The sequence below is a fragment of the Hippichthys cyanospilos genome, chromosome 19 (assembly GCF_059441005.1).
Source record: "Hippichthys cyanospilos isolate Australia breed blue-spotted pipefish chromosome 19, RoL_Hcya_1.0, whole genome shotgun sequence".
Classification (NCBI taxonomy): Eukaryota; Metazoa; Chordata; class Actinopteri; order Syngnathiformes; family Syngnathidae; genus Hippichthys; species Hippichthys cyanospilos.
Window position 1 is genome coordinate 8,424,669 of NC_142387.1, and position 27,301 is coordinate 8,451,969.

A 27,301-nucleotide genomic window follows, 5' to 3' on the forward strand; every position below is an offset into this window, starting at 1 on the left:
ATGAACATGTATTATTAGTAAATCACTACTGCCTGTGTCAAGATGACGTCACACCTGACCTTCCCGAGATGAAGCTTCTCTCCGCGGAGAAAACAAAGTGCTAAACAACTCAAGTATGAAGTAAAATGCCACAAGTATCACAATCAGAGGCGTGAGTGAATAAGGGGGTGTTAGGATGAGTGGAGCTGGTGATGTCACACCTCCCAGGCTGCCGCTATTGGACCCTAATTAGAAAGCTGGCAGAGGAACAGATAGGCGTCACGCGTGTCCTGCTTGATTGAATCCAAAGTAGCTGACGCCTAAATTTCCACAGAGGCAGAGAGCGCTGAGAAGCCGCAATAGTGATGCTGAGCGCAGAGGAAACAGTCTCCTCCAGACTCGGAGTTCCAGCCACAAGGTTGTGATAACAGGAGCCGCTAAAAACAACGCATCTTTTTTTTTTTCTCTCCCAGTGAGGGGGGGCAAATCAAGGAGGCGAAAGACAAGAGTCCGACCACAAGTCTCAAGTTATTCACGACGAGTCGTGCCAAAGGGGTAGATGGCGTCCGTACTTGGGAACAACAGCCGCGCGTCGGGGGCTCAAGGTGGCCAGGTGAAATGCAAGCTGAAAAGGAGGAGGAGGAGAAGATCCAAACGAAAAGGTAAATAAACGAGAACTTTTCTTGCGCCTTTTGACCGCTTTGCTGTTTTGACGAGTCCAGGGGAGAAACTGAGGTCGCGCGCACCTTGGCGAAGCATCCGAGCGCAGCAGCCGGGAGAAACGTGCATGTGCAGATTCCGCATCCCCGCTTCCCCTGCGAGTGTTGCTTAAAGTTGCAATCGAACACGTTCGAGAAACGACATAGCTGAGTTGCACCTAAACCACTATGCGATATTCCACGTTATTTTCTTTAAACTCCCAAATTCGAGATTCGTCCCTCAGCCAATAAAGCCTTTTATTGTTTTAATTCCTTCCTCAAAGTGATTTTATTGTTACACCGACAAGTTGTCGCTTTTATTAAGTCGAAATTGCTTTCATCAACTTTTTAATGCAGTTAGAATGAAGCAAGGTTTCCATTACTGCTAGGTTTTATTTAGCGAATTATGCTAATTTAGGAAATCTCAAAATAATTGAAATGAGCCCAAAGATGATTTTATTATCAACTCTGGGGGCAAATGCTGACTCCTGTAAGATTCAATATTTAAATACAAGAAAAAAACGGTCCTTATTTTGTCAACACAGCTCACAGCTTGTGTCACAATCTGATGGCATTTACAAAAAAAAAGACACAACACTTGAGTTTCTGTCCTCCATAGCATGGCATTTGGTGAAATGAAATGATAATATTGCACTCGTCTCTTGCATTCCCTCAAAAGTACAGTGCCAAGTCTGCTCTATCATTTTTAATGATTGCAAAAAGTTGACTTTCCCAATTAAATTAGTGAGCATGGATTCTAATACCTGGAAGAAAAAGAACGGATGGAAATGATTGGAAAACTAAAAATGAATGTTTAACACTCATACAAACATTATTGGTTGATAGTTGCATTAAACCCGAGTTTAAAATAGGCAGGTTTTGGTCGAAAAGTGAATACTAATAGTAATAATCTTTGCAGTATAGTATATGCCAAAAAACTGAGCTTATATGGGCTACACTCTTTGTCACTTAAAGGAACGTGTCTCGGTAAACAATGGCCATTCACCGAATATATTATTTGAAAAATAAATAACTAAGGATAACTAAACCATTTTCTGTAAGGTGTTCTACATTTAACAAAAAATATGAAATCCTACAAGTTCTTCTCACAAAATACGTAGCCATAGAATAGTAATTTACACCCTGCAGCTTTAAGGTGCTAATCATGGGCGTGAAAAAAAGAAGAAAAAAAAATCTATTTTGTGCACATATTTACCACTAGGCTCAACACATTTTAAAAAGTCAGAACTTGGAAGGATTCCACTGCAAATTAATGCAATTATATTGGCTAATTAGCTCCAACTCATCATCACACAGAAAAATGGGGATGTGGAAATAAAATGACTTTATAGGTCCTATTTTTATATTGCGGGCAAATTATCACACCACTTTGTGCCTTTTTTTCCTCAAATTCTGACGTCATCCTACTTGAGGCATACGAACGAACGCTCGGAGAGTGTTGACGTATCCGAATGCAACAGAATGTGTAACGAGCTTTCATAAACACTTAGCACATGCCATCAAACTGCAAACACATAACTGCACCTCATTTCCATCACCTCTTTGTTTTTAATAGCCCAAGTAATTGAGACAAGGGAGACAATATATTAAAATATAGCACTGAGGCAAATGTATTTACATAATGAAAATGACAGAATTGGTTCCAGAACATTAAGCATTGCATATGAATATCACACAAAAGCGTGCACATTAGCTGACAGGGCCTTCCAAGCGTGTTTTCCGACCGCTAATTTATCAGCACTGCTGATTCATTCTGATAACACGGGACATTAGGGTCCAGTTCAGGCATTCGTTGGAAATTAAGTGTGTCTTTGGGAAGTAGAGATAGCCGCTGACTCCTCAAAAGCTTGTAGGGGATTGCAAATTCAGTTGTGTTCCTATGAAGACTTTGGTTATTCTGCTGGCAACATTAAAAGACAAATTTTTGACTAAAAATTGCATGAAATTTGCTTTATTTATTTATTATTTACTTTATTTATGCATATAAATTTATATTTATTATGTATTTATTTGTCTAATTTATTTGTTGTATTTATTTTTTATTAAATAAATATGCCTACTCATTAAGTATTATTATTTTTTTATTATTCCATCAGTTTTTTTTTAATATATACAACCATTTTTAAAAAATATTTATCTGTCCTTAGTAGTGTCTTGCTGTCCGTTATAAAATACAAAGTGATGAAAATCTTGAGACTTCATAGAATTTTTATTTGTGGACCTTCAGGCAAAAGAAAAAAAAAAAAGAGGATTACTGCTTGGCATTTGAGGCTTAATCCTTTGAAAAGGCTGCAGATTATTTTGTAGATGTGTTCATATAAACCTACAGTAAGAGTCATTTCAAGAGCTGATTCATAACCTTCTGCTGCTTCTGTTCATTCGCTCATTCCCTTTCTTTAGTTTGGAAAATTGCGTCTCTGGTCAGAATCGTTGCCGGTATACACTTTTCTGTATATTACCGAGGAAAAGCTACCTGCCTATACTGTCTGACGGCTCGGCATTGTCGGGACCAGAATGATTCATAGACATGTTGTATGTGTGGCTGTTAATTAATCACGGTGCTGGGATTTATAGTTGTGCCCCTGTGGAATGATTCCGCTGTATTTCTGTCACAACTATAACATATATGACAGTCTGGTGATATACAGGAACATCTGGGCAAAAAGTGCCGCACCGCCTGTTCTAGCACAACCCAGGGTGACTGCCTGCCAAATCACGTCCGTCAATCTTTTCCATCAGGATGACATGACCTTTTTTCCCCCCACTCCCCTTTCGTTTTATGTGTGGCATATGGACTACATATTTGTAGCTTTTTATCCATAATATGTTTTTCTGGTATCAAAGCAAACGTACCGTAAAGATTTATAGACTAACATTATTCTTTTACAGCCAGACTTATCGCACTGCACCCTTCAGTGGACTGTATAGTAGATCATAATATCATCAACACGGACTCTTGTGGGGAGCGTGGTGGTGTTTGTGGCGAGAGGGGCCCGAGCTGGGCAGTTTGGGGGACATAATTCATGTTGCAATTATTGTTTACACTCCGCCTCCGAGTGAGGGTCGGCGGAGGGGTCGAGTGGAGGACGGCAGGATGCTATAGGGGTCATTACTGTACACTCTCAAGAGAGGAGTTAGTGGTTTCTCATGCAAATGACTAAAATTAACAATATAAAACCAAAAAAGAAGTAAATTCCTCAAAGTAGGCTTTGCTCCCACACCCCCTTGCAGACGGACATTATACGTACATAATATATATAGTGTATTTAATAAAAGCTACCTTTCTTTTGTATGACCATAGTACAGAGGTTGAACAGGCATGTGTTTCGTTTTACGCACAAACTTTTTTTTTTTTACAACACACTACACACAATGCATCAGAGTGTGGTGAGTGGCAGCTAACTCTACCCCGCAGCAAAGATTATTAACCTTCCCAGCCCATTCCCCACAACGCGGTGCATGTATTCTTAAAGAGCCGGGCTTAGCTTGTGTTGTCTCACAGTCATGCATCTGCTCAAAACCCGCCCCCCCTCCAACACCTGTCCGCACCGCTCTGTCACTCACAGCCACAAGTGTACTGCTTTTAAAAATTGAGTTGTTGCCGAAATCCACCCTTTTATAATGGCATGACTCTGTAAAAATGTAAAATGATGAGGAATGGTTTATTTTTAAGCAAAAGTGGCTTTAATTTGCTGTTGAATGAGTAGACAAGTATTAACAGGCTGTTAGGAATGGAGATGGGAGAGTTATTGTAGTACATCAGGTAGGCGCTGATGTAAAGTGACGCTCTTTTGGGGGAAATAAAATGTGAAGAACTGAAGCCACAAAATGTGAAGTGCGAAGTGACGCGGGAACTCTGTACACTCATCTTTTCAAATTAAGAGCAAATTAATAGACACATGAAGCAACTTTGCTAACATTGCTAAATTGTGTTTTAGGGACTACTTTGCAAAACATTTTTTTTAAATATATATTTTTTTCTTATATGAATATGCATTGTTATCAGTTTTCTATTATATTTTTTATTGTAGACTTTTCTGGAGTCGTGGAGTAAAATATACATGCAAAGATACCGCCACAAGCGTAATTCTGTGGTTTGAAGGCACCGTACTCTGTTGAATCATTGTTTGTTCCCCTCTGATTCGAAGTTGCGTGGCTGAGAAAAAAAAATACTTCACATGGGGTAACCTGAATATTGGGTGTGAGCCATTACTCATAATTCTGATACAACTTTGTTTTTTGTTTTCCTGTCTTCTTCTCTGAAGAGTTACTTGGCAGAAAAAATATTTCACAGGAGTATAAAGGTTGAACAACTGATGTAGATTCACACATGATCAGCTTTGCTCACAAAAAATAGCAAGCAGCAATAAAGTGTCACTGTTGAATCACTTTAAATTTGAAATACAATATTTGACATTTATAAGGTTTATGATCCCCTTTTGATTTTTGCTGTGCTCTACTTGGAGTCCCTTGAGCAAATTATGAATTTCATCATTATGCAGCTCACATTGTACTTACCACTAGACCACCTCTCTTACAAAGGCTGACACCTTTTTCTCAATCGTCTCATTCTTCATTGTCAAAGCCGGATGCAAATTGCCATAAATAACTTAAACGCAGTGCATTGCGGGAAATGCATTGAGAACTGAATGACTGTGTCAATAAATAACTTGAAATGTCATTTGTGAAGAGAGTAAAGATGGTCTCAAAGCCGCATAACGTGACCGCTGAGAGTTCATTGAGAAAATATCCGCACTCCACTTAGCGTGCTTCTGAATAGGACTGTATAGTGAAGTGACGCACTGCTCTGATGAGTCCGAGGTCTGTGAAGGGTATGGTGGCCGTGTGTTCTGCAAAAACAAGCATTCTCACGGTTATTTTTAGCCAACCTGTCGCATAGTTTCAATCTTTTCTCAAGACTGTAGAAACGGTTGACGTTGCCACTGTGTAGTTGGAATCATTAAAATGTAATCTTGTAAACCTACCGCTCCAAACTGTACCAGTGCTGATCAAGCTGACACCATTGGAAGCTTAGTAATGCCCTGAATTTTCAACTAAACAGTAATTACTGGTAGAAGGCAGATTTACATGCAAATGAAGACAATTTTCATTTTCTACTTTTTCATTTCTCACTTTTCTTAAGGAAAAGTCAAGTGAAAAAATGTCTTTACAACAGCTTTAAATGGACAATGTGTAAGATTAAGCAGCTTTTAGTTGTTAACAAATGCTTTATTCATTTTAAAATCCCAAAGTTCAGTATTATGAAAAGACATTCAATCGTAATGTTATTTTCTTTTTATATAATTGTAGGTTTATTGATCTGTAATTATATTGCACAGATCACACCTACAGGAGACTGACATGTTTCCCCGCCACCTTTCTACTTCGGATACCTGAAGAAGAACAATGCTAATGTAATGATTGCATTCTCTTAGTTCACCACTAGATGCCACTAAATCTTTCTCATTGTCCCCATTATGCCACAAAATTGCGCTAAGCAATACCATGCTTTTATAGGTGACTGCGAAAGAGGTACAACCAATCACGACTTAACGGTTTTCTAGTTATGGTATAAGTATAACCACATTTGCAAGATTACGTGACTCTTGCTTCTAAATTCATATCTCACAAACACTATTTCAACACATTCAATCCCAAAGAGGCACCTTTATGTTTCTTAAGAGTCAAAGAATTCAATCCCAGGTCCTCATATTTTTTTTCAATATTTTTTTCAAGTGTTTGTCCAAAGTAAGATCTAAAATTGCTTGTATTAATTAGAGGAATCAAGTTTATTACCTACAGTAATAGAGTACTTTTACCACTCCATCCTAATTTAATCAGGTACTTTAGCTCTAAATAAATAATCAGTTCCCTTAAAAAATCACTACCTAAAATGATCAATTTATTTCGAACTTAATCACCCAGACTAATTGATTACTTTACTACTTATTTCATTAAGTATCAGACATTTTATGCATTTCCTTTCATCAAACATTTAAAGAAATAGAAAGCAAAAGTACATGGATTAGTCTGTTTGGACAAGAAAAACTAAAATATGTCTTTGGGATTCTATGAGTTAATCAGAATGCTGTTTAGACGAATATGGTTTCATAGAACGTTGGTGCAAAGAAACCCACACTAGACATTTAAACCCCGTGAAGTATTTTGTCCATTTCTTCCACATTTTCATTCAGAATTTGAACTTGAATGGTTGTTAACAATCTGGGTGAAATTTCAGCTCCTCAATGTCTTCTCTCAATGCTTTCCCTAATGCTTTTGTAACTCTCAAAGCATTGCACAAAATAGCTCACAGGGTTAAGCAATTCCATTCATGGTTTTGAGTTTCCTATTTATATTTTTAGATCGCAAATTACCGTCATTTTAACAAGTCTATCGACACTTTCTTTAATTTCTCCGACACCAGTTCCCCCTTGATTTCGATTGTCTCGGTGAGAATTGTTTTTTTTAATTCACTGATTTTTCCGCTGGCTTCATAATTGCATCATCCAGCATCTTCCACAAACACGTGGCCTAGAGTCAGTATTAAAACTTGGTTATGTGGTTTCTGAAGCCAGGAGAGTCCAATGTCACGCAGCTTGTGCGTTGTGGCGAAAAGTACGAAAGGAAAAAGGTGCTTCTGGGTGAGGGGATCCATTTCACAGATGGGAAGTTCCTGTTTCCGCCCCGAAACGCTTTTTGTCACATTTGTTTGTTTGTTTGCGCTGATAAACACATTAAGCGCCGCGACAGAAACACCTCCGGCATTTATTAGGTTAATGAAGGTCAGCGCCGATTGAAACAGCACTGCGCTCCTTCTGCGTGCTCATGTGAATTTACAGACGCTTCCTGATTAAAGGGGCCCGGCGTTAGAATTCTGCAGCTTAGGACACAGTGTCCTCTAAGCGACTGAGCGTTTAGCTGAGGGAAAAACGGTTATTACTACTGCCTGTGGTCTCTTGAGGACAGATGATAAAATGACCAAGGAGAAGAAATGGCAAAACACATTAGCATAATTAGTAATTATCTTGTAATAGTCCCTCTTGGCTTTTTACAGTGCGGTAGTCAGAAAATCAAGTTGAAGTTCAGGCAACAAAAAGCTAATTGTTACAGCAAATGGCGAAATGCTGCAGTCGGGTTGCGAAGAATGAATCATGCAAGAAAAGACACAGATGCAGACTTAAAACATGCAAAGGATGACATTGGATTAAATAGTCTCGTTTGATGACTCGCAGAGTCAGAGACATAAGGGCATTACTCACATCTCTTTAAACCTGTTGCGCTGGTTGCTATGACGACAATACGTAGAAACGGGTTTATTTTTTTATCCATCTGTTCCGTGTTGATTTTTAAACAATGACTTTGCCGCACTTGACAAGTGAGATACTGAATATGCAATAGCACTTAAGAAATGGAAATGGGATGCGTGTGGCAAGTGATGTTTTGGGGTGTATTCTTTGCATGGCATTTGTACAACACGCGCTTGTGTGTTGTAGTTCACAGTGAAGCTGTCAGTCTTCATAAAAAGAGATGTACCACAACAAGTCAGCAGCATTATTGCCGCCTATCAGTGCGCGCGTGTGCGTGTGTGTCTGCCACAGACAGTAATACTTTCACACTGAAAAAGAGAAAGGCGCCTCCGAGCAACTGTCAAAAGATTTGGAGCTTCTCTTTCCTGTTTGAAAACATGATTGCAACAAAATGAAGATGCTTCTTGCTCTATGGCTTATTTTTGACTTTTTTTTTTTTCGGGATACAAGCACTTAATCGTAAAGTGATCAGTCGGCGGAGATAGCTCTAAGAATGGTTTATGCAGAGCACTTTTTAATTTTCTTTATTTTTTCCTACATCTTCTGCCCATGAAGGCTGCACTGTTGGTTGATTTTAATGTTTATTGAGTTAAAAAGGCTAGGCAATATGGCCCAAAAATACAATTTCAATTTTCTTCAACTATTCTTATCATTTCAATTTTAATGGAAGAAATAAACACATTACTTTAAAAAATCCAGTGGATATTCTGACAAATATAATGAATACTAATGTAAAATTTGTTTACAGTAAATTTAATATAATATAATAATACATAATAAAGTATAAATTTAAGACATAACCTACATAAAGAGGTAGTCAATTGATTTTGAAATTTTTAGCAGTAAAAAGTTAATGATTTGTCTATAATTTGATTAATAAATTATAATCTTACTCAATTATTATAATCATGTGCAATTAATATCTTTATAAACACTGAATAACATCACCTATGCTCAAGGCTTGAGTAACGACCAATCACAGCTCACCTGTTGGCCATGTGACTTTTATAAGTAGAACCATGATTGACTGATCGTTATTTGACTCACCAGCACATGCCATTTTCAGTTGACAGCATGTGTCAAGTTTGCTTTACAAGGTTTAATTGTATGTGAAAAATAATTATTAAATTAAATCATTCGGTCTCACTGACGATGTTTTAAGGTTCCAGACATTCAATCCCAGGCACGTATTTTTATTATTTTTCAAATATTTTCCAGTGTAGTACCAGTATCTTAGATGGCTGGCGCTAAATGAGTTATTTTTTGACAAAACATTTTGACAAACATTTTTAATGCTAAAATTCCAAGTGTGTAGACGATCATTTTAAATGCTACAAATTAGTTATTGTAAACACGACTTGTAAACAACCCAACTAGCATTCTGCCCCATTTGCAAAATCTTGACTTCACGTTTTAGCTCATTTTCAATTCTTTTTTTTTTTAAATGCCAATTTAATCAGATTTTTTTGCCCATACCTTAAAGGCGTCAAACATTTATTTGAATTCAACTCAAGCACACCTTTTTGATCCATCACCACTAATCTGAATAAAGAGGATTTTAATCAACTTGCTCGCCAAGTTTGAAGAACGCCTGTTTATGTGTTAAATTTTTCTACATTTGTTGTCAGTTCACTAGTAGCGTTCTTGCTAGAAACTTGCATCAAAAATATTTGTCTTTTGGAATTTTATGTTCAACTTGTCGCACCTCAGTGGAAAGATACTAGATGTAATAAATGCAAATATGCCTTAGTTTTATCTAAAGTTCAATCGGGGTGAACTTTAATGTGAAATTCACCATGAGACCATGAATTGGACCGAAACTATGTGTAAGGGAGTAGTGGCTAAGACGCTCTTCTTCTGCTCTGTGCGGGTATTTTATATGTCACAGAAGATGCTGGTGTGGAGGTTGCATGTCATGCCACCTTGTGAAAGTGCGGACAGACATGTCCTGCTTCATTAGGTTTCGTGCAGGAGACAAATAAATGCTGACTGCTCTTGCGACTCATGACGTGTGGTGGAAACAGTTGAACAGCGGCGTCCATGTACTATACTGAGGTTACTGTGTACAATACAAAAATATTTAGTGTGCAAAGCCCAAAGAAGCATGCAACATAATTTGGCCTTGAAAGTGATGAAAATCTCCATTCTTCTGCATCTGAGGAGCATCTGATGTAAGATTCTTACTAAGCTTTTTTCAACATGGTTAGTAATGTATTTATTTGTATTTTACCTTCTTCCGGTTTGAGTTTTCATTGTTTTGCTGTCATTTTTGTCCCTTTAAGATAAAATGGGGATTGAGTAGGAATGTTGTCCAGAAGTCACCAAAAAAGCCATGATAATCGCCTATCATGTTAATTATAATCGAAAAATGCCACAAACTATGATCACAGACACTTGGGGAAAAAAAAACCAAGATCCAATATGTTAAATTAACAGTGACTCTTTTGCAGTGGTATCACCAAATATTTAGTGATATCACTGTTTAGTAAACACCATACAAATGAAATCGCACATCTGGGTTGTGTCTTTTTTACTTTCCGTAGTCCAGAAAAAGCCTATGCATGATGGGATTTGTAGTTAGAGAAAGACTTTGAAAATGTGTTAGACCAATTAAATGCCAAATAAAACCTCCAAGTAAGCATCTTATTTGATACAGCCTAGAACTTTGCTTTAGAAGAATGTTGTGTGATAAAATACATTTTTTTTTTCATAACGTGCTTGATGACTAGCTTAGCGCTGTTGCCATTGCAATCAGACTCATTGATTGGTTATCCAATAGGCGCTGGCGTGTATGATTCGTGAATAATGTTCTTTTTTTTCGATTGATGTTCTTTTTTTTTCCAGCTGATTTTTTTTTTTTCCCGTTGCGATGTCTTGCGATCGACCACGGTTGATGCGTTGCGCACTCCTGTCATTAACAGTATTTTGCCAAAAATTGGATGCAGGAGATGTAGGGTCCCCAAAATTCTGTGAATGGGTGAATTTGCAAATAATGAAATGTGTCCTCTATGGTTTATCTTCAAAGCACATCGACATAGCAAAGAGACACTTGTTGTCCTGAAACATCTTGAGCCGCTCACCTCAGACTGTTTTTCTTTGGCTTTGGTCACCTCGGCCCCTTACGCCGAAGTCTCTGGTTTTTGGTCTGTGAATTATACACACAGGCAGAGGACTTATCGCCAGTGATGACTCTTGAATGAATCGTATGAGAAACCGGTCCTGGAATATTTCTGACACGCCTCGTAAGCTTGCGCCGCTAAACGCTTCCGCCTGTGCTGCCCCGTGTATTAAAAAGGCAAAACATTCCTCCAGTTTATGATCCTAATTAGCTGTAACTGTGCCATCATCCCTGAGTCATCATGCCGGGAGACGGGCCAGACCATTTGACAGCCCACAGCCCAACACTTTCATCCTCACCTTCGCTCTCATTCATTCTTGTTTCTCATTTCATCTCACACACTTGTATTATTGTCCCACAGCTTGCTTGCATGCATTCACAGCAGGAATGCTGCCACTGTGAAAAAGAACATATTTCATGAGCGGAAAATAGTCCAAAGGAAGGGTGTTAGAAATTACGCTTCACAGCACAAAAACACGACAAATCCAGAAACGTGTTCTCCTGCCGTCTGACCGAAGCACATTCGAAAACGGTAAAAGCGTATTTATTACGCGCATAGTCCCTTTCGGTTGAGTTTGATCAGCATTGATGTCATGCCTCGGCCGCATAACAGCGCAGCCACCTCGTCTGCTATGCTGACATTGCAAAGACAACATTGATACCCCACCTCTTAGCGAATAATGAAATTGGATGAAGCAGCTTAACTGTACACTGTCCCTACTCGTCCCATCAGACTGGGTGCCTATTTGAGATAACGTTAATGAAGGGGACTTTAGCCAAGAATAGACACTTCGTACTGCTGACAGAAAAGAGGCTGAGGGGGTGGGGCGCTCACCGCATCTATTTCCATTAATAAGAAGGAGCGATTTACAAGAGGGCCTCTCTTTAGGGATCCCACCGGAGGTCACAGAGAATCCCACTTCTTAACAAACTCCCGAAAGAGATGATTTTATCTATTTTTCTTTTTTACCTCATGCAGTGGTAGCCTGAGGTGGGAGTTTCATTTTTTCTGTGACCAAACTTGTAGCTACTGGCTCACGAGTGTTGTCAGCGGTTGAAGTGAGGCGCCCGTTGCATGTAACTCTCTGGTCACGTGACCTTAACTGAGCAGAATTATGCAGACACTTCTTAGAAAGCAGTCATCAGATTGGATTGGGATAAAATATGAGGTGTTATGAAAAGCATTTTAGTGGCATACAGTAATAAGGGCGGGCAAAAAAAACAAAACAAAACAAAAAACTGTGCATTCCATTGCACTGCTCACTATAGGTGCCATAGATTGGAAAAAAAGTTATAACACAACGAGTTGCGGAGCAACAACACATCTCAAATTTTTAACATAGTTGGGAGTAATGCATAAAGAAATAGTTTAATTACTATAATGTATTACTTTTTGCTGTAACGCGGACGTATAAGGCATTACACACAAGACAATAGTAATATTTTACTCGGTACAAATGACAGTAACCTGCTTTACAATGCATTACAATATATAGCCCCCCAAAATACTTGTAAACCTTTTGAATTTGTAATATTAACTGAAGCAGGTGATAACATGAAAACATTTCCAGCAATCTGGGCATCATTTTAAAGTCCAAGGGACAATAATATTTGTTTTTAGCATGTAAATATCCTTAGGTTTAGTTTAAGGTCATTCCACTGTATGTGTAATGAGCATATTGAGATACATTTAGAATTCCAAATCCATATATCCAGGTATGTTGGTGATAGTAATGCAATAATAGTGCAATGCCTAACATTTCAAATACAGTAATATTATAATGTAACTAATTACTTTGGAATGACAGTAATAAGTAATAAATAATGCATTACAGTTTTGCCCAACACTGGTCCTTTTCACAAGTTTTTGTCCTGTATCCTGTCTGATTTAAAAACACACTATTCCCCATGGTAGTTATGGCATTACAAATAAGTCATTTACCATAGCGATGGCAAAAAATAGACTGTGATATACGATTGTCCCTATAGGAAATCTTGTGCTAAGTTCTCATGTAAATAATGTATTCTCACACTGGAATACTTTATTTATTTTTTTTTCAGTGTGATGAGTCTCAAGTGGCATTTGACTTATTGTGCTTGAGTATGTAAATATGCTCCCTTAGTAAATGTTAAGTTTCCAGAGCCAATACAAATACAACTGCTCCATGGCAGATTAGCCCATCGCTACTAATGTTTGATTATTCTGCTCCCGTTTGTGCACTAAATAAGTTTTCCCTCACCTAAGCTTACAGTAAATCCTTTCTCATCCATCGATCGCAGCATCCTCGAGGGTCTCTCACTAGGAGAGCCCCATACATTTATCTTAGAAACCCTTAAAAAGGTATTAAAAATCCTTGCTTGCATTAGCTCCATCCGCCGTTCAGCCTATCACCTCTGAGTTAGCCCCGATGTCCAAATTGGATATTTATCAACCCGCGGGCTGATCTGTTCTGGTGCACACAATCCTGTTTTCGAAGTTTAACAGTCACACAGTGTGGTGTTTATTTCCTCCAATCCGCCCCGGTTTCGATTTGTACAGCTTGAAGTGATAGAGCGTAGTGGATGTGTTTGCATTTGCTGAAAAACTAAGAGTTCCAATCACCCATCTATTGCATTTGATAGCTCAGAGTGTATTTGGTTTGGGCCAGATAAGGCCTGAGTATACATCATTTCAAATTCAGTTCAATTGTTTGTTCATACATGCTGCTTTGGCTGCTTGGCTTGCATGGCTTTTGGTGTGGTGGTTAAATCCCTCACCCCGCCTTTTTTTTTTTTTTTTTTTTTCCTTCTGTGCTTTGGGGCTGTGGCCTTCAATGATGGGTGAAGGGTGCAAAGGACCCGAGGCTAGAAATGTTTCCTTGCATAAAGGACAAAGAGTAAATTATGTCGGAGTTGAAAAGCAGAGTTGGCAACCTATATATTGTATTTTACATTGAATAATAAAGTTTGCTTTACAGATGCCCATACAAAAGAAACACCTTACCGTTATCTACTGCACAGTATTCATAGGATAAACACTTACACAATCAGACGAGATAAAATTATGGTCACCACCGAGAACATCATCATATCAGGTGTGCCTTATAGTGCTTAAAATATGGTAATTACTTGTGTTTTAATGTCTTATACAAACAAGCAGGACGTTTTTGGGATTAGTTAAAAAGTTAAAAAGCACAAAAATCACATCACATTTGTTAAAATGCAATGCTTTCCAGTGGCTATACCTTAATTAGTTGCTAATATATTACATTAGAATTCATACAGTATGTCGTGATGCCAATAGCAAATTTTCCAACCCATTTTCTAGTCTGTTTTTCTTTTATTTTGAAAGATTTCTGGAAGCAAAAAAAACTCCGATGTGTTCATGTGGGTGTTGAAGAGATTGCACGGGGTTTAATGATAATGGCAGCGACGACAGCAGTGGCAATCCTGCTGCTATTCCCGCTGACTGCAGAGAGCCGGCGCTTTGTTCTTGACTCCTATTAGTTGATGAAGCTTAATTTTAATTTGAATAGGCCATCAGTTGGATAAGGACTCCTATACGTGCGCTGACACTTATGGAAGCGGGTGAGGGTGAGAGTGTGTGGCATCTGCATGCTGCACAGGTCAATGAGGCGAGCGCTCCGGGCTGCACCTGCTATTATCTCTCTGGTGCCTGGTCCATCCGGCGGAATTTCTTGTGAGGCTTAAAGAGCCAACATGACAGACAAAGACCTCAAATAATAACACAGACAAGAAATGGACATTAGCAGCGGTGACCTTTCGTAGAGGTCATTTGGAAGATGGAACTCCAAGCACCGCGTCAAATATTTTGTCGGATTCTTTTGTGTCGTTATCGCCAGTGGATGTTCCGTGCTTTAAGCTAGGGATGAGCATAAAAATGTGTTAATACATATTTGGAATTGTTGCATGTGTAGAATTATTTTTTGAGTAGGGCTGTAACCACCGATTACTGTGCTATGAACTCTGCAGCCCATCGCGCATCTTGAGAGCTATAAAGTAATTTAATAGCACACGTCACTTCAGAGGACTGCTTAAAAAAAAAAAAAAAAAAAATATATATATATATATATATATATATATGTATATATATATATATATATATATGTATATATATATATATATATATATATATATGTATATATGTATATATATATATATATTTTTTTTTTTTTTTTTTTTTTTGAGAGAGAGAGAGAGAAATAGAGATTATTATTAATGAAAAAAATTGTCAAGCTCTTGCAAGCCACAAGGTCAGGTTATTGAGAAAAAGGTGAAGTTACTAAAATATGCGGCAATATTGTAAACGACTGATAATTTGGAATCCTTGTTGAATCACCTTTCCAAATACATAAAATTTGCAAAGATTGACCTAGTAGTTCCCTGAGATATTGGGGTACAAAGGATAGCAGGCAGCTTTGCCCCTTTTCGCCAAAAACGTCAAAATTTGGCAAGCTGTTTTTGATTCTGTGTTGCACTATTACAATCAACAAATATCCCAAGTATTATCAAAGTAAAGAGAGTTTTGGTTAAAATGTTCTCTTTTTTTGGGTAATGATTTCACATGTGTCAAACTCAAGTCCCGTGGGCCAGACCCGGCCATGTCATTTTATGTGCCCTGCAAAATTCTAATTATGACTAATATATCAAGTTTGCAAGTTGGCTTCCACTTGTAAAAAGTTTGTTTTTTTTTGTTACCAATTCCCTTAATGGCCTCTTGATTTCCAGTCTCTGCAAAAAAAAATAGAAGACTTAAACATATTTGACTTTCCATCAAATAATAGAAAGTATAACCACTGCGCCCCACGATAAAAATGTGTTTGACACCCAGAAATAAAGCTATTTTTTGTTAATTCTAATTACATTTTTTCCATCACCTGTGCAGTGTTTCTATTTATAAAAAAAATGCATGAAGAATAGTTCCATCAAAACTACTGCAGCAGTTTTTACGCTACTGTCGGAATCATTGCTGTCAAATTGTACAGCTTCTGCCTCATTGAAGCGTTCCCATGTTCTAAGTTGACCCTGAGTTTATTTTAACTGCCTGTGGCGCAGTTAGACTTTATTCACTCCCGCTTAGCTGTTGAATGGCTCGACCGTATAAACAAGGCCCGGTCCCTGTGTGGGTAGTTTGTCATCGCTATGACTTCAGGGCTATCTAAATAGCAGCAGGGTGGGAGGGTGTTCATCATCGCACTCATCCTCATCACGGTGAGAGATAGATGACCTATCATTCCACCGGGTCATGAGTTATCACGCACAGGGGGCAGGTGGTTCATGCAAAGGTCAAAAGAGTATTTGTCTTCCGGCAGCAAAGACACACACACGCATACGCACACGCGTGCATGTCATGTTTTATTTAAATGTGTCCCTTTTTACCAGCTTGCTTCTGTGTAGTTGTTATAAGGCTTGTTAGAGTCTGTCTTAAACGCTGCCAGTCAAAGGACGTATATTAATGGAAGCTAGATTTTCTGCCCGTTTATAAAGCGTTTAAACAAAATACCAACACAAAGGAAAATCACAAAGCTATGTTTAATATGTTTGTGGTGACAAAATTCAAATGTCTACTCCACCAGCAGTTTTAATAGTCGATGTAATAATGCAAAAAGCACTATTACCAATCGCTTTACAATAACAAAATGCAAGCGGTAATGAAAACATGAACGTCATCAAAATGAAAAAAAATCATTTCCTTCTAAACCGATAAGCATTTTCCATCTCCTTCAGACGTAGTTGGCTGTGCAATGTAATGAGCATTAGCCGTATAGTGACTCTTTGTTAAAATAGAAAGTGCATTATCATTAGTGTGCTTGCTGTGAAATGCACCAGACAACCCTGAATGGCGAATAGATTCATTGTCTTTCATTCTCAGCCATTAGACTGCTATAATGAAGACTGGTTTGCTCCAAGCACAAATGTACCTCTTTTTACAAGAGACACTTTACTTAGACTCTAACGTCACCTGTTCAGATAAGATAAAATAACATGAAACCTTAATGATCCCTGTGGGGAACAAGTGTTAGAGCTGCAGATCACAGTAATGACTACATGGAAGGAAAATTGTGGAATAACATAAAAGCATCAAAGTGATGAGAATTAAATGAGCCTACCGACGTTCTCTACACTACACATGCTAAATAAATGAATGATGTAGCTTTAAGTAAAAATTAAATACGTTATTACCTCATTATAACGCCTTTCAACTTTATGCGGCCTCGATGTTTCGTGGATTATTTTCATGCCTTTTTAATTTTGTATTTTGTTCTACGTACTGATTAATTGGCTACATGACTGGAGCTATTCTCTCTCTCTCTCTCTCTCTCTCTCTCTCTCTCTCTATATATATATATATATATATATATATATATATATATATATATATGAGAAATATGAGATATATCAGAAAAAATAGAATCAAATATAGAAATATAATATAATATAATAAATATAATATAATAATAAAAAAAAATATAGAATACTTAAATAACAAACCAAAAATGAAAAACATTAAAATCTATGCAATAAACAAGAAAATGTTTCCTATACTTCCTAGATTTCACATATTCTGGGTATTTTTGGACCTTAACCCTAAAACTAAATCAAGGAACAGTGTAAATGTTTCATTGTTTGTTTGCTTGTTTTTTTCAGTAATATTTCTGATTGATGCACATTTTTTTTTTTGCGTACATCTGCTGGGTAACCATCAATTTCCAAGATGGCTTCCCGATCCATTCCTGGCTGCCCACTCGGCTAAACTGCAGCAGTGCGGCTACCCATTATCACGAGCTAAACAGGTGCTGAGACTTATCGCTCCTTGATCACAATGCAGATCTTTTTCCGCCCAGCGCCGCGTCAAGCAATCCATTTTTCAATTTGGTCTCCTGCCTAAGATAAATTAACAGATGTCGATTGATTTTCCTTCCTGTGCAACGGTGAGCCTTGTTTACACCTGGCAGCTGAGACGATTTACCTGAGCGCTCGTTAAAGATGAACATGCAGCTTGATCGAGACTTTTTCTTTTAATTGGACTTCTTCATTTTTTCTTGTCGCTTATCAACTGACAAAAAAGACGCAGCCTGTGTCGAACATAACTGAATGTTTACACAGACGGCTAAGAACTTCACTGAGGTTGTAATCAAACGCAAGACTCCTTCAACAACGAATGCCACAACAATACCCAAGGGGTTTTGATTCCACATGGCGCAATTGTGATCGCCCCCCTCCGCCATTGTTTTCACAGCTTGCCACATTCGCCAGCTGGTTATTACTGCTAAAAATATGCTTATAAAACTGCTGTAGCCTGGCACCATGGCACCCTAATGACGGGAGTCAAGTGGCGAGCCGCAGATATGCCCTCACATGTGCGCTGTCACATGCCATTGAATCCAAGTTGGAAAAATGGGAGACAGCATTGATTTGCTCTCTGCTCAACCACACATACACACACGTGGAGTTCATGCATACGCAGTGTTGACACGCTATACACTAAGAAAATCCCAAGATCTCGATTGGAGATATTGATTTCAGAGATACCAATTATTAGCAGTCAGAGGCTGAACACTAAAAGGGAACATAGCGGTATCAATTAAAGAAAAATATGCAACTCTAAGGTGTTCATTCGCATAGCATTTTTTTCCCTTTTTTTGAAATAAAATTTAGACAGAATACAGTACTTGTTTCTGTAAAATGCTGCCAAAAAGTTCAAGGAAAAACAATCCATGAGAATGAGCCGATATCAGATTGTGACATATATGATATATGATAACCTTGAGAAAAAATACCATTATTGAAATTACAGCTCTATTGGTTTTAATCACCAAACACAATCTGTTTTATTTTTAAACAAAATATTTAATATTTTGTACAGTAAGAAATGTATTCCATGTTTAGTATGAATAACAAAATGAATAGAAGTCTGCACTGTGAGTTTCTTTTTAGAGGGGTGGGGCAACTTAAGGAATATCTTACAATTACTGTTATGGATGGATGGATGGATGGATGGATAGATGGATAGATGGATAGATGGATAGATTTTATTATCATTACACCTGCAGTTAGATAGATAGATTTTATTATCATTAATTACACCTGCAGTTTAATGAAACAAAATTGTTGGTTGGCCCTATCATTGATAGAATTGTATGGAATTCCTTTATTGTTGTGTTATTTTCAGTGTATTCTTGTTTTGATGATATTTAGAGAGTTATTAGCTCTGGATAAATAGATGTTTCTGATTTTACTTCTCCAGCTTTTGATTTTGATGTTCCAGATTGGTTAACCAAAGGATTGTTGGGCAAGTAGCTACCAGCGGTATTAGTCAAATCATTCTGTTTTTGGTCATTTTCACCGATCTTGTTTTACTGTGTAAACAACATGGTTTATTCAGGTTGTTACTTATCGAGTTGGAAAATTAACGTCAAAGTATCCCTTTGGTAAAAGTTGGTTGAATCTGTTTGTTGTCGTGGTCGTTTTTAGAAGCTGTTCAACTGTATTTTTTGAAAATGTGCCTTGTGCTTTATATTTTCAAATTTAGTAGTTAATCCTTGTGTGCTTTTTTTTTTAAAGTAGATGCATAATACTTGAGCAACACACCTGAACCTATTGAAAGTTTTGTTGTTTGTTTTCAAATCTCGTGTTCCCTGATTGCATGAAAGATAAAGAAAGACCAGCTGCAGTTTATCTTCTTCACAAGGTCCATTGAGTGCAATTACACAGAACAATAGAGGCAGCATGATGCTAGCTGAGTGCGCTAAACACTGCTTCTCTCTGACACGAGAGGAGGCAAAGAGCCTGAGCCAGATCGAGATGTGAAGTCTCCTACCCCTTTTGTTCTTCTCTGTTGTTTCTCGAGCAAGTAGGAGCCACGGCCAGGAAAACAAGGAGGATGCCGGAATTATGTCTGGCTGATTTGAGGCCAATTGCCAGTTTTGCGGCACATCAGATGAGAGGAGGGGAGGGATGAGAGTGTCAGTGATTATTAGAGGGTTGGGAGGACGATGGAGGGAGAAGACTAAAGGGTGTTCTTGCTGGGTCTCAGCTTGAACATGACAGACACAATCTCCCCCACACGCGCGCTGCCTGGCTGGTGCTTGGCCTCAGAGCGGGTGTTCTGGATCAGTGCCTGCGGTTGGCTTTTTAAGAGGCGCCTTCTACTTGCTGTTGTGTCAGTGTGTCATAATTAACACTCAGCCTCAAATGTAACGGCGGAACTGCCTGGAAGCACACATTGCTGAACCCGTTGCCTTTTTGCAGCCTTCCAGTGTGAAGTTTGCGTGTTCTACTCGTGCTTGCGTGGCTTTTCTCCAGGTACACGGCAAAAAAAAACGTTTTAGGCGGAAAACTTAAAACTATTCCTTGTGCACACTCTTTGCAAATTATTCACATTGCATTTTCTTCCAAATTTGGGAATGTGTTTAAAGGGTTTTATGAGGATTATTTTTCCTTCAGCCACTCAAATTGTTCGGTGGCATCAGTTCTAGGCATACATATGGTAATTAAGTACTAAAGTAATAAATTACTTCCGGTAATGAACTCATTCAAATGCCAGGGACGTAGTTTCAGGTTTTTTAAACCGAGTCCAAACATTCATCGCAGATACTTAAGTATCTATTCAATACTCAGTTATTTGCAAAATGATGTCTTTAATGTACTTAAGTATCGATATAATACTTAAGTGTCTGGGATTTAATATCAAACCTGAAAATCCATCCCTTGCATTGAATGAGTTTAACAGCAAAGTAATAGATTATTTTTGGGGAAAAAAACACTAAATCTACTTTGAGTAGATAAATACTAAAGTTATCAATCATTGAAGATTAAGATTTTTTAAGAGGCCAGACATACAATCCTAGACACATATATATATATTATTTTTTTACAATTTGTTTCTAAAACAGGGTCTGAAATTGCTGGTAATAAATTAATTTAAGAAATTATTACATTAGTTAACTAAGTACAAAAGTAAATAGTTTCTTAAGAACATAATTACATTAGTATCAGCCATTTTTAGTTTCCCCTTGACAAACCCTTGAGAAAAAAATAAAACCATACAGCACTAAGTACCAGGGCTTAAATGTATGAACCCCTAATATTACAAGGTTACAAGTTATCTTAATTGTCATTACCCCTGCACAAGTAAGTGTAATTAAAAATTGAATGAGTTGAATAAAAACCAGTAAATGACCTATGGTGGTTACTGCCCATGCATTCTTCTTCCTTCGTAGCCGTCAGTAAACCTTGACTGGGGCCAGAAAACCTCTTACATATGAATATAGACCTAAAAATGTGATTTTTACTTTGTGTGCAAAACTATTGGCCTTGCACATTGTTCAAGTGGGCAAGCGCTAAGCTGTCTGAAATCGTGGTTGGTTCTCTCTAACACCTCCCTTATGTTAGACAGGATAATACTGTAATTAGCTTCACATTATGTAGTACCATCCAAGCATTTCGTAAACTACTTTTAATCCTGCCAGCAAGGATGCTCCATGTTAGCGTTTGACCTCTAACCTCCTTGCTGCAACATCAATAATGCTCCCCTGTTCTCATTACCATTTGAAGCGGAATGAAGTCCTGCCCCCTATGTACTAAACTGACACTAATTTGGCTTCCTCCAAGTATCCAAATAAGCTGTTATATCAGCAAACACTTAGTTTTACCTGACAGGTATATGTGCAGGGCTTCCTAAAGAGAATTTCTGCTCCGCATGTCATCACAAGGTTCTCTCAGCAGCATGTGCCGATGTTTTTAATTCTACAAGGCCGCCTCGGAATCCTTCTAGCATGTCATACGCTCACAGCTCACGGTACTGTTCCCCAGACGCTGTAGGAGAAATCAAACGTTAAAATGGAGCACTAGAGCGAACAAGCAGCAAATTCGGAGCAGATGTTCAGAGGGACGTCAACTATTTGTTTGGCCCTTATCTTAGACGCTGCCAACCTCCCGTAAAGTGGCTGACAGAAGAGGAGAGAACAGAGAGGGAGGAGTAGACAGGTTAAAGGAAATGACAAGAAGAAAAAGGGAAATCAGTGCTGTCGGTTGAACTAAGGGAAGGGAATGTCAGCAGGCGGGCATGGATGGCAGAAAAGTGGAACAGCAACACAGCTGCGTTGGCCCTGAGGGACCCCGGGATTGGTGTCACTGTACTTCATTGTTGGAGGCAAGGCATGGGAGGGAAACACTAGAGGTGGTTTGAGGTATGGAGAAGAGGTATACAGATCGAGGTGAGACACTTATAGAAGTTCAGGAGATGCAAAATCGAGGTCTTGATGTGTAACGGGAGAAATTTTGCAAGGTTTGGTAAAAATCTGGTGTTCCGATTTTTGTGTCCAGTCCCGTATGTGCCAAAACAGTTCGCCTAAAATCACTCTAGTTATTTTTAACCCTCTTACTCCTGGCGTTTGACATTAGCCTACTGGTGTAAGAGGAATAATGGTTAGTGTCGTTTTGGAAACGGATGTGACGTCAAGTCATTCATAGGGCAATTCCTAGTGTCCACCACTTGATATGCCAGTTATTGTTGTCTTTGCTAAAATGGAGTTTTCTGACAAAGATTAAGAGCAAAGAAGACAACATGGATATAAAAATGGCAATACTGATTCATCAGGCAAAGAAAATGCATCGGAGAGACGGCAGGGCCAAGAAGGAGGCTGCTGTTTTGATCAGATGCCAAAAGTTAATATCAAGTGCTTTTTCCCATCAATATAAACTTGCAGTGGATAAAATCAAAGAAAATAGACTAAAACTTTTCATACTTAACTTTAAAGGTTGATTTACTCCCATATATCGCCCACAAACCGTCACTCGAACTCATGTACATTAGTGGCTTGATTAAGAAGTATGTGCGTGCCCCCGCCTGGAATCAGCTGTCTAACTGGTGGTGTTTCTGTTCTTTCTTATTGAAATGTAATCCAGACACTTAATTGCCCTGCTATTTTGCTGTGCAAAGATGTGGATATTTTCGGCTTTAACACGGTTCTTGCCAGTGAAAAGTTTAATTGCTCTCCCAAATCGAACCGATTTGACTGTAAAAACAATACTCTCCATCATATAGATTTGCGTGGATGAGGTAGTTTTGACATATTTACAATCAACTTGACAGTTTAGATTTCAAACAAACAACAAATGGGTTTCATGACTTGAATAGCATCCTCCAGAATGAATGTATGATTTACCATCATTTCATCCTCAGCTGCGCTTATGTATCTCTCTGGCTGTGTGAGGTCATCTACCTTTCTCAGTTGCTACTTTGTGTGTATCTACAGTTATAGGGCAAGGTGAAGTATTTGTAATGACCATTGAGTCAGATGGTAAGGATAGAAAGCAATGGTGCTCCAGCTCAGGTTACTGACACACCAAACTGTCTTTTTGCATCTGTAACAGAAAAATATTACATCCACGGACAAAACATCCAGGGATATTTTTTTTCATCTGTAAATGCAGGAGATAGAGGGAGTCAATGCAGTGCCATTTATGTCCATGATTGCTCGCTGCTGCTCTTGTGGTGCTACTCAGAGAGGCTCTTAGAGTATCAGCAAAGTGAATGATGGCATGAATGATGTCCTTGCCGGGATATATGGGACAGCTGAGGTGAAGATAGTCAAACTACACCCCAGAGGCGGCGAGTCTCTTCAGAGCTCAACCCTGAACATTTCATCTTAAATCAAGTCTGATGAAGATCTTACAGTGGTGTTGCCAGCAAGCCACTTACACTTGATCCAAGAAGTAATGCCTGGAGAACTTCTGTGTAGTCTCCGGAATGAAATCCTCAGTGGTGTCCCTTGACCTTTTAATTTGGTTGCTTTTCAAAAGACTTTGCTTTGTTTTGAAGTTTTTAAGTTTTTGAAGGAAAATCTGTTCTCAGGTTATAATTGTTGTCTAACAAGTACAGTCAAAGTAAAGTTTTGGAGGTAGAGTTCATTTTGTGCATTACATTTGTTTCATCGCTTTCAATGATCAAATGCCCTTGGGTCCCTTTGTGAATGGAAGCTAGTATTATGAATCTTGTTTTCATTTTAGTAAAAGCAGCGCTATTACCTCTGTGAATGGCTTTGTATTCCGAAAGTGTTCAAATTACTCAATTGTTTTCACATTTTATAATGATGCAAGCTTATTTCAAAATTCATCTTCTTTTTTTTTCTTTCAACGTTCTTTACATAACACCCACTGTATTTAGTATTTGCCATGTTCAAAATTAAGTTCAAGTGTATCCGCTCATCATCCTTCACTTTTTACAGTTTAAATGGTAAATTCAGTTTATTGGACATGATCTGGAAAAATTCACACTTGATAATGCAAGGTCCCAGGTTAAAATGCATGTAAGTGCAAACAAACTAAGCCTTAATGCAAACAAATTGTATATGCATTTGAAGAGGGGTACAAGCAAGGAAAGAAGGAAGGAAAACAGTAGGGAATGAAGGAAAGAAAACTCATGAAGTAAGAAAATTAGAACATAATGAGTGAGCATGGAAAGAAATAGAGAAATGAGGTGTGTAAATAAGTAAATAAAAAGGAAGGAAGGAAGTAATGGGGAAGTATGAAGATAAAAAGATGGCGATAAGATGGTAAAGAAATGAATCATGAGGAAGGAGGGAAGTGGTGACGTTAGAAGGTAAGGAAATAAGTAAATGAGTGAAGTAGGTGGATAAAAAATTAAGCATATAAGTAAATGCATAATGAGTTAGGAAGTAGGGACAAAAATAAGGATGTAAGGAACGAAGGAAGCAAATTAATAAGGAAGGACGGATGGACATTCGTAAGCAAGTAAATAAAGTAAGTAAAAGTAAAAGGAAGTAAGGAAATAGGCAAATAAGGAGGGAAGAAAATAAAGATGTAAGGAAATAAGAGAACAAATGAAGTAAGGATGATAATGAGGAAAGAACGAAATATGGTAGGAGGTAAAGAAATAACTAAATAAATGAGGAGTTAAGAAAGTAAGTAAGGAAAGAAGTATGGAGGGAAATGAGTAAATAATGAGTAAGAAAGGGAGCAAATCAGAATGTAAGGAAACAAAGAACTAAGGAAGTAAGTTTAAAAAAGTAAAGGAATGATGTAACTCGGACGTAAGTAAATAAACGAGTTGAAAAATAAGGAAGTAAGGAAATAATACAACAATTAGTCAATAAAGTGTCAGTAAGGAAATGAATGAGAAGAAAAAAAATAGAAGTAAAGAAGGAAATAAGGAAGGATGAAGGAAAGAATGCAATTGGAAATAAGAAATTAGAAAATAAATGACTTCCTTCCCTTTTGTTTCTTTTTTTGATTAATTGAATGTGATTGTGTAATTGTTATACTGCAGAGGGTGCACAGTAGTCCCGTGAATATACAAAAATGAAATAAATATCTAAACACAGCCCACCCTTCCTTTTTTTTTTTTGGTGGTTTACAGCACATTCCTGGTAAACGGCGCATGAAGAAGCGGGCTGCAATTTTGAACGCAGCTTTATTTTCTATCGTTTATTTAAGCCCAAAATGGGTCCTGATGGAGTCATCAGCCCCCACTTGCTGGCTAATGGTTTAATTATGTCCATCTGGAGGAGGCTGGGAAGGGGTGCTTGCACTACTCTCCAGTCATTCATCTGGTAATTTGTCTTCTCCAGTGCCTACAGACTGCCACGCTGATGGTGTGGAGATTCAACCAAGCATTCTTGGGGAAGTTGATCCCACCGTCTGCTTCAGCCCCAAAATACACCCTTTACTCTTCTAACACACCTCTGTGAGCAGATAATAAGATGGCGTCCACGTCAAAGCTCCATGGCTTCCTCAGCAAGCGGTGGCTTTAGGAGTGGACTTTTTTTCAGCATGATGATGACGATGATGTCTCATTTTAGAAGTGGAAGGGCTTTGTTAGTTTGAGAGGCAGACATCATTACTTAGTCTGGGTATTGTTACACAGATACTAAGCTGTATTCCCGTAACGGCAAAAGGACATTGAATTACACGTTGAAGAATTGGGTCAATCATAAGTGTCTGAATGAGCTTCTTTGACTGTGCTTTGAATTATTTTGTCTATGGATTCAGATTAATTAGCTTTAAATTAATTTAACTGGGTGAATTGACATATTAAATCTTGGTCTTTACCTACAGTCTCACATTGATTATTTGTGGCTTTTACGCAAGTTATGGAAAAGCTGCCGATAGCTATACTTTTTTTTATGAAAGTGTGCATTAAAACTGGTGTGCATTATCGTCTAAAGCTTTTTCACAGGATGTATTTTTTAATAGTAAAAACCTATAAATTAATCTTAGTTTGGGATATTCTTTTTATTAGAACAATAATGGTCCGGAATTGATTGCACTTTTTTCCACTGTTGTGCCATGGAATTGTTCATTTCTATTTCCATTATAATAGTTCTTATCTCAAATTTGAATTTACTGGCTCAAAATGGATAGATGGATGGATGGATGGATGGATGGATGGATGGATGGATGGATGGATGGATGGATGGATGGATGGATGGATGGATGGATGGATGGATGGGTGGGTGTGTATTGCTTAAAATCTGAAAGAACAAAAGTAGAGAAGTTTTGGTCTCAGACCAAATGCTGATGTTTTGGTCAATTCCATCTCCATTTATCCATTGTCAAGTAATTTTTGCCAACTTACTCTTTACTTATGAAGTAAATGTAGGAAGCTAATAAATGAGTTAGGAAGGAAATGGGGAAGCAAGGAGTTAAGGGAATGATGAAGGAAGGAAGTAAATGTGGGCGTTAGGAGGTAAGGAAATATGGAAATATATGAAAGAAGAAAATAAGTGAATAAATAAGTAAATAAATGAGCAAGGAAGAAAGGAAAAAAAGTAAGGAAATGAGTCAGTGAGTGAGGAAGGAAAAGAAGGAAAAAAATAAGCAAGTAAGGTAATGAGGAAATTAATGGGAATAAGTAAGAAAATAAGTAAGTAAATAAGTAAAGAGCTAGGAAGTAAGACACTAAGTAAATGAGTAAGGAAGTAAATAAATGAGTAAGGATGTAAGGAAATTAGTATATGAGCGAGGAAAGGGGCGAAGTAAGTAATGAGAAGACGTCAGGAAAGTTTAAAACAAATGTGCCTAGATGTAAGGAAATAAGTAATAAATGAGTGTGGAACAAAATAAATTATTGAGAAAGTAAGGGAATTAGTAAATGAGAAAGGAAGTAATGAAATTATCAAGTAAGAAAATAAGTAAAATAATTAGCAAAGTAT

At 37.9% G+C, this 27,301-nt stretch overlaps 1 protein-coding gene across 1 annotated transcript in view; it reads left to right on the plus strand.

The window, feature by feature from the left end:
- Positions 1-250: 250 nt before the first annotated feature.
- adarb2 (adenosine deaminase RNA specific B2 (inactive)) overlaps positions 251-27,301 on the plus strand; it is a 147,301-nt gene continuing 120,250 nt past the window's right edge. The window contains exon 1 of the mRNA XM_088402397.1: positions 251-641. Coding sequence (XP_088258523.1) covers positions 539-641 — 103 coding nt within the window. The 5' untranslated portion in view covers positions 251-538. The remainder of the gene's footprint in view (positions 642-27,301) is intronic.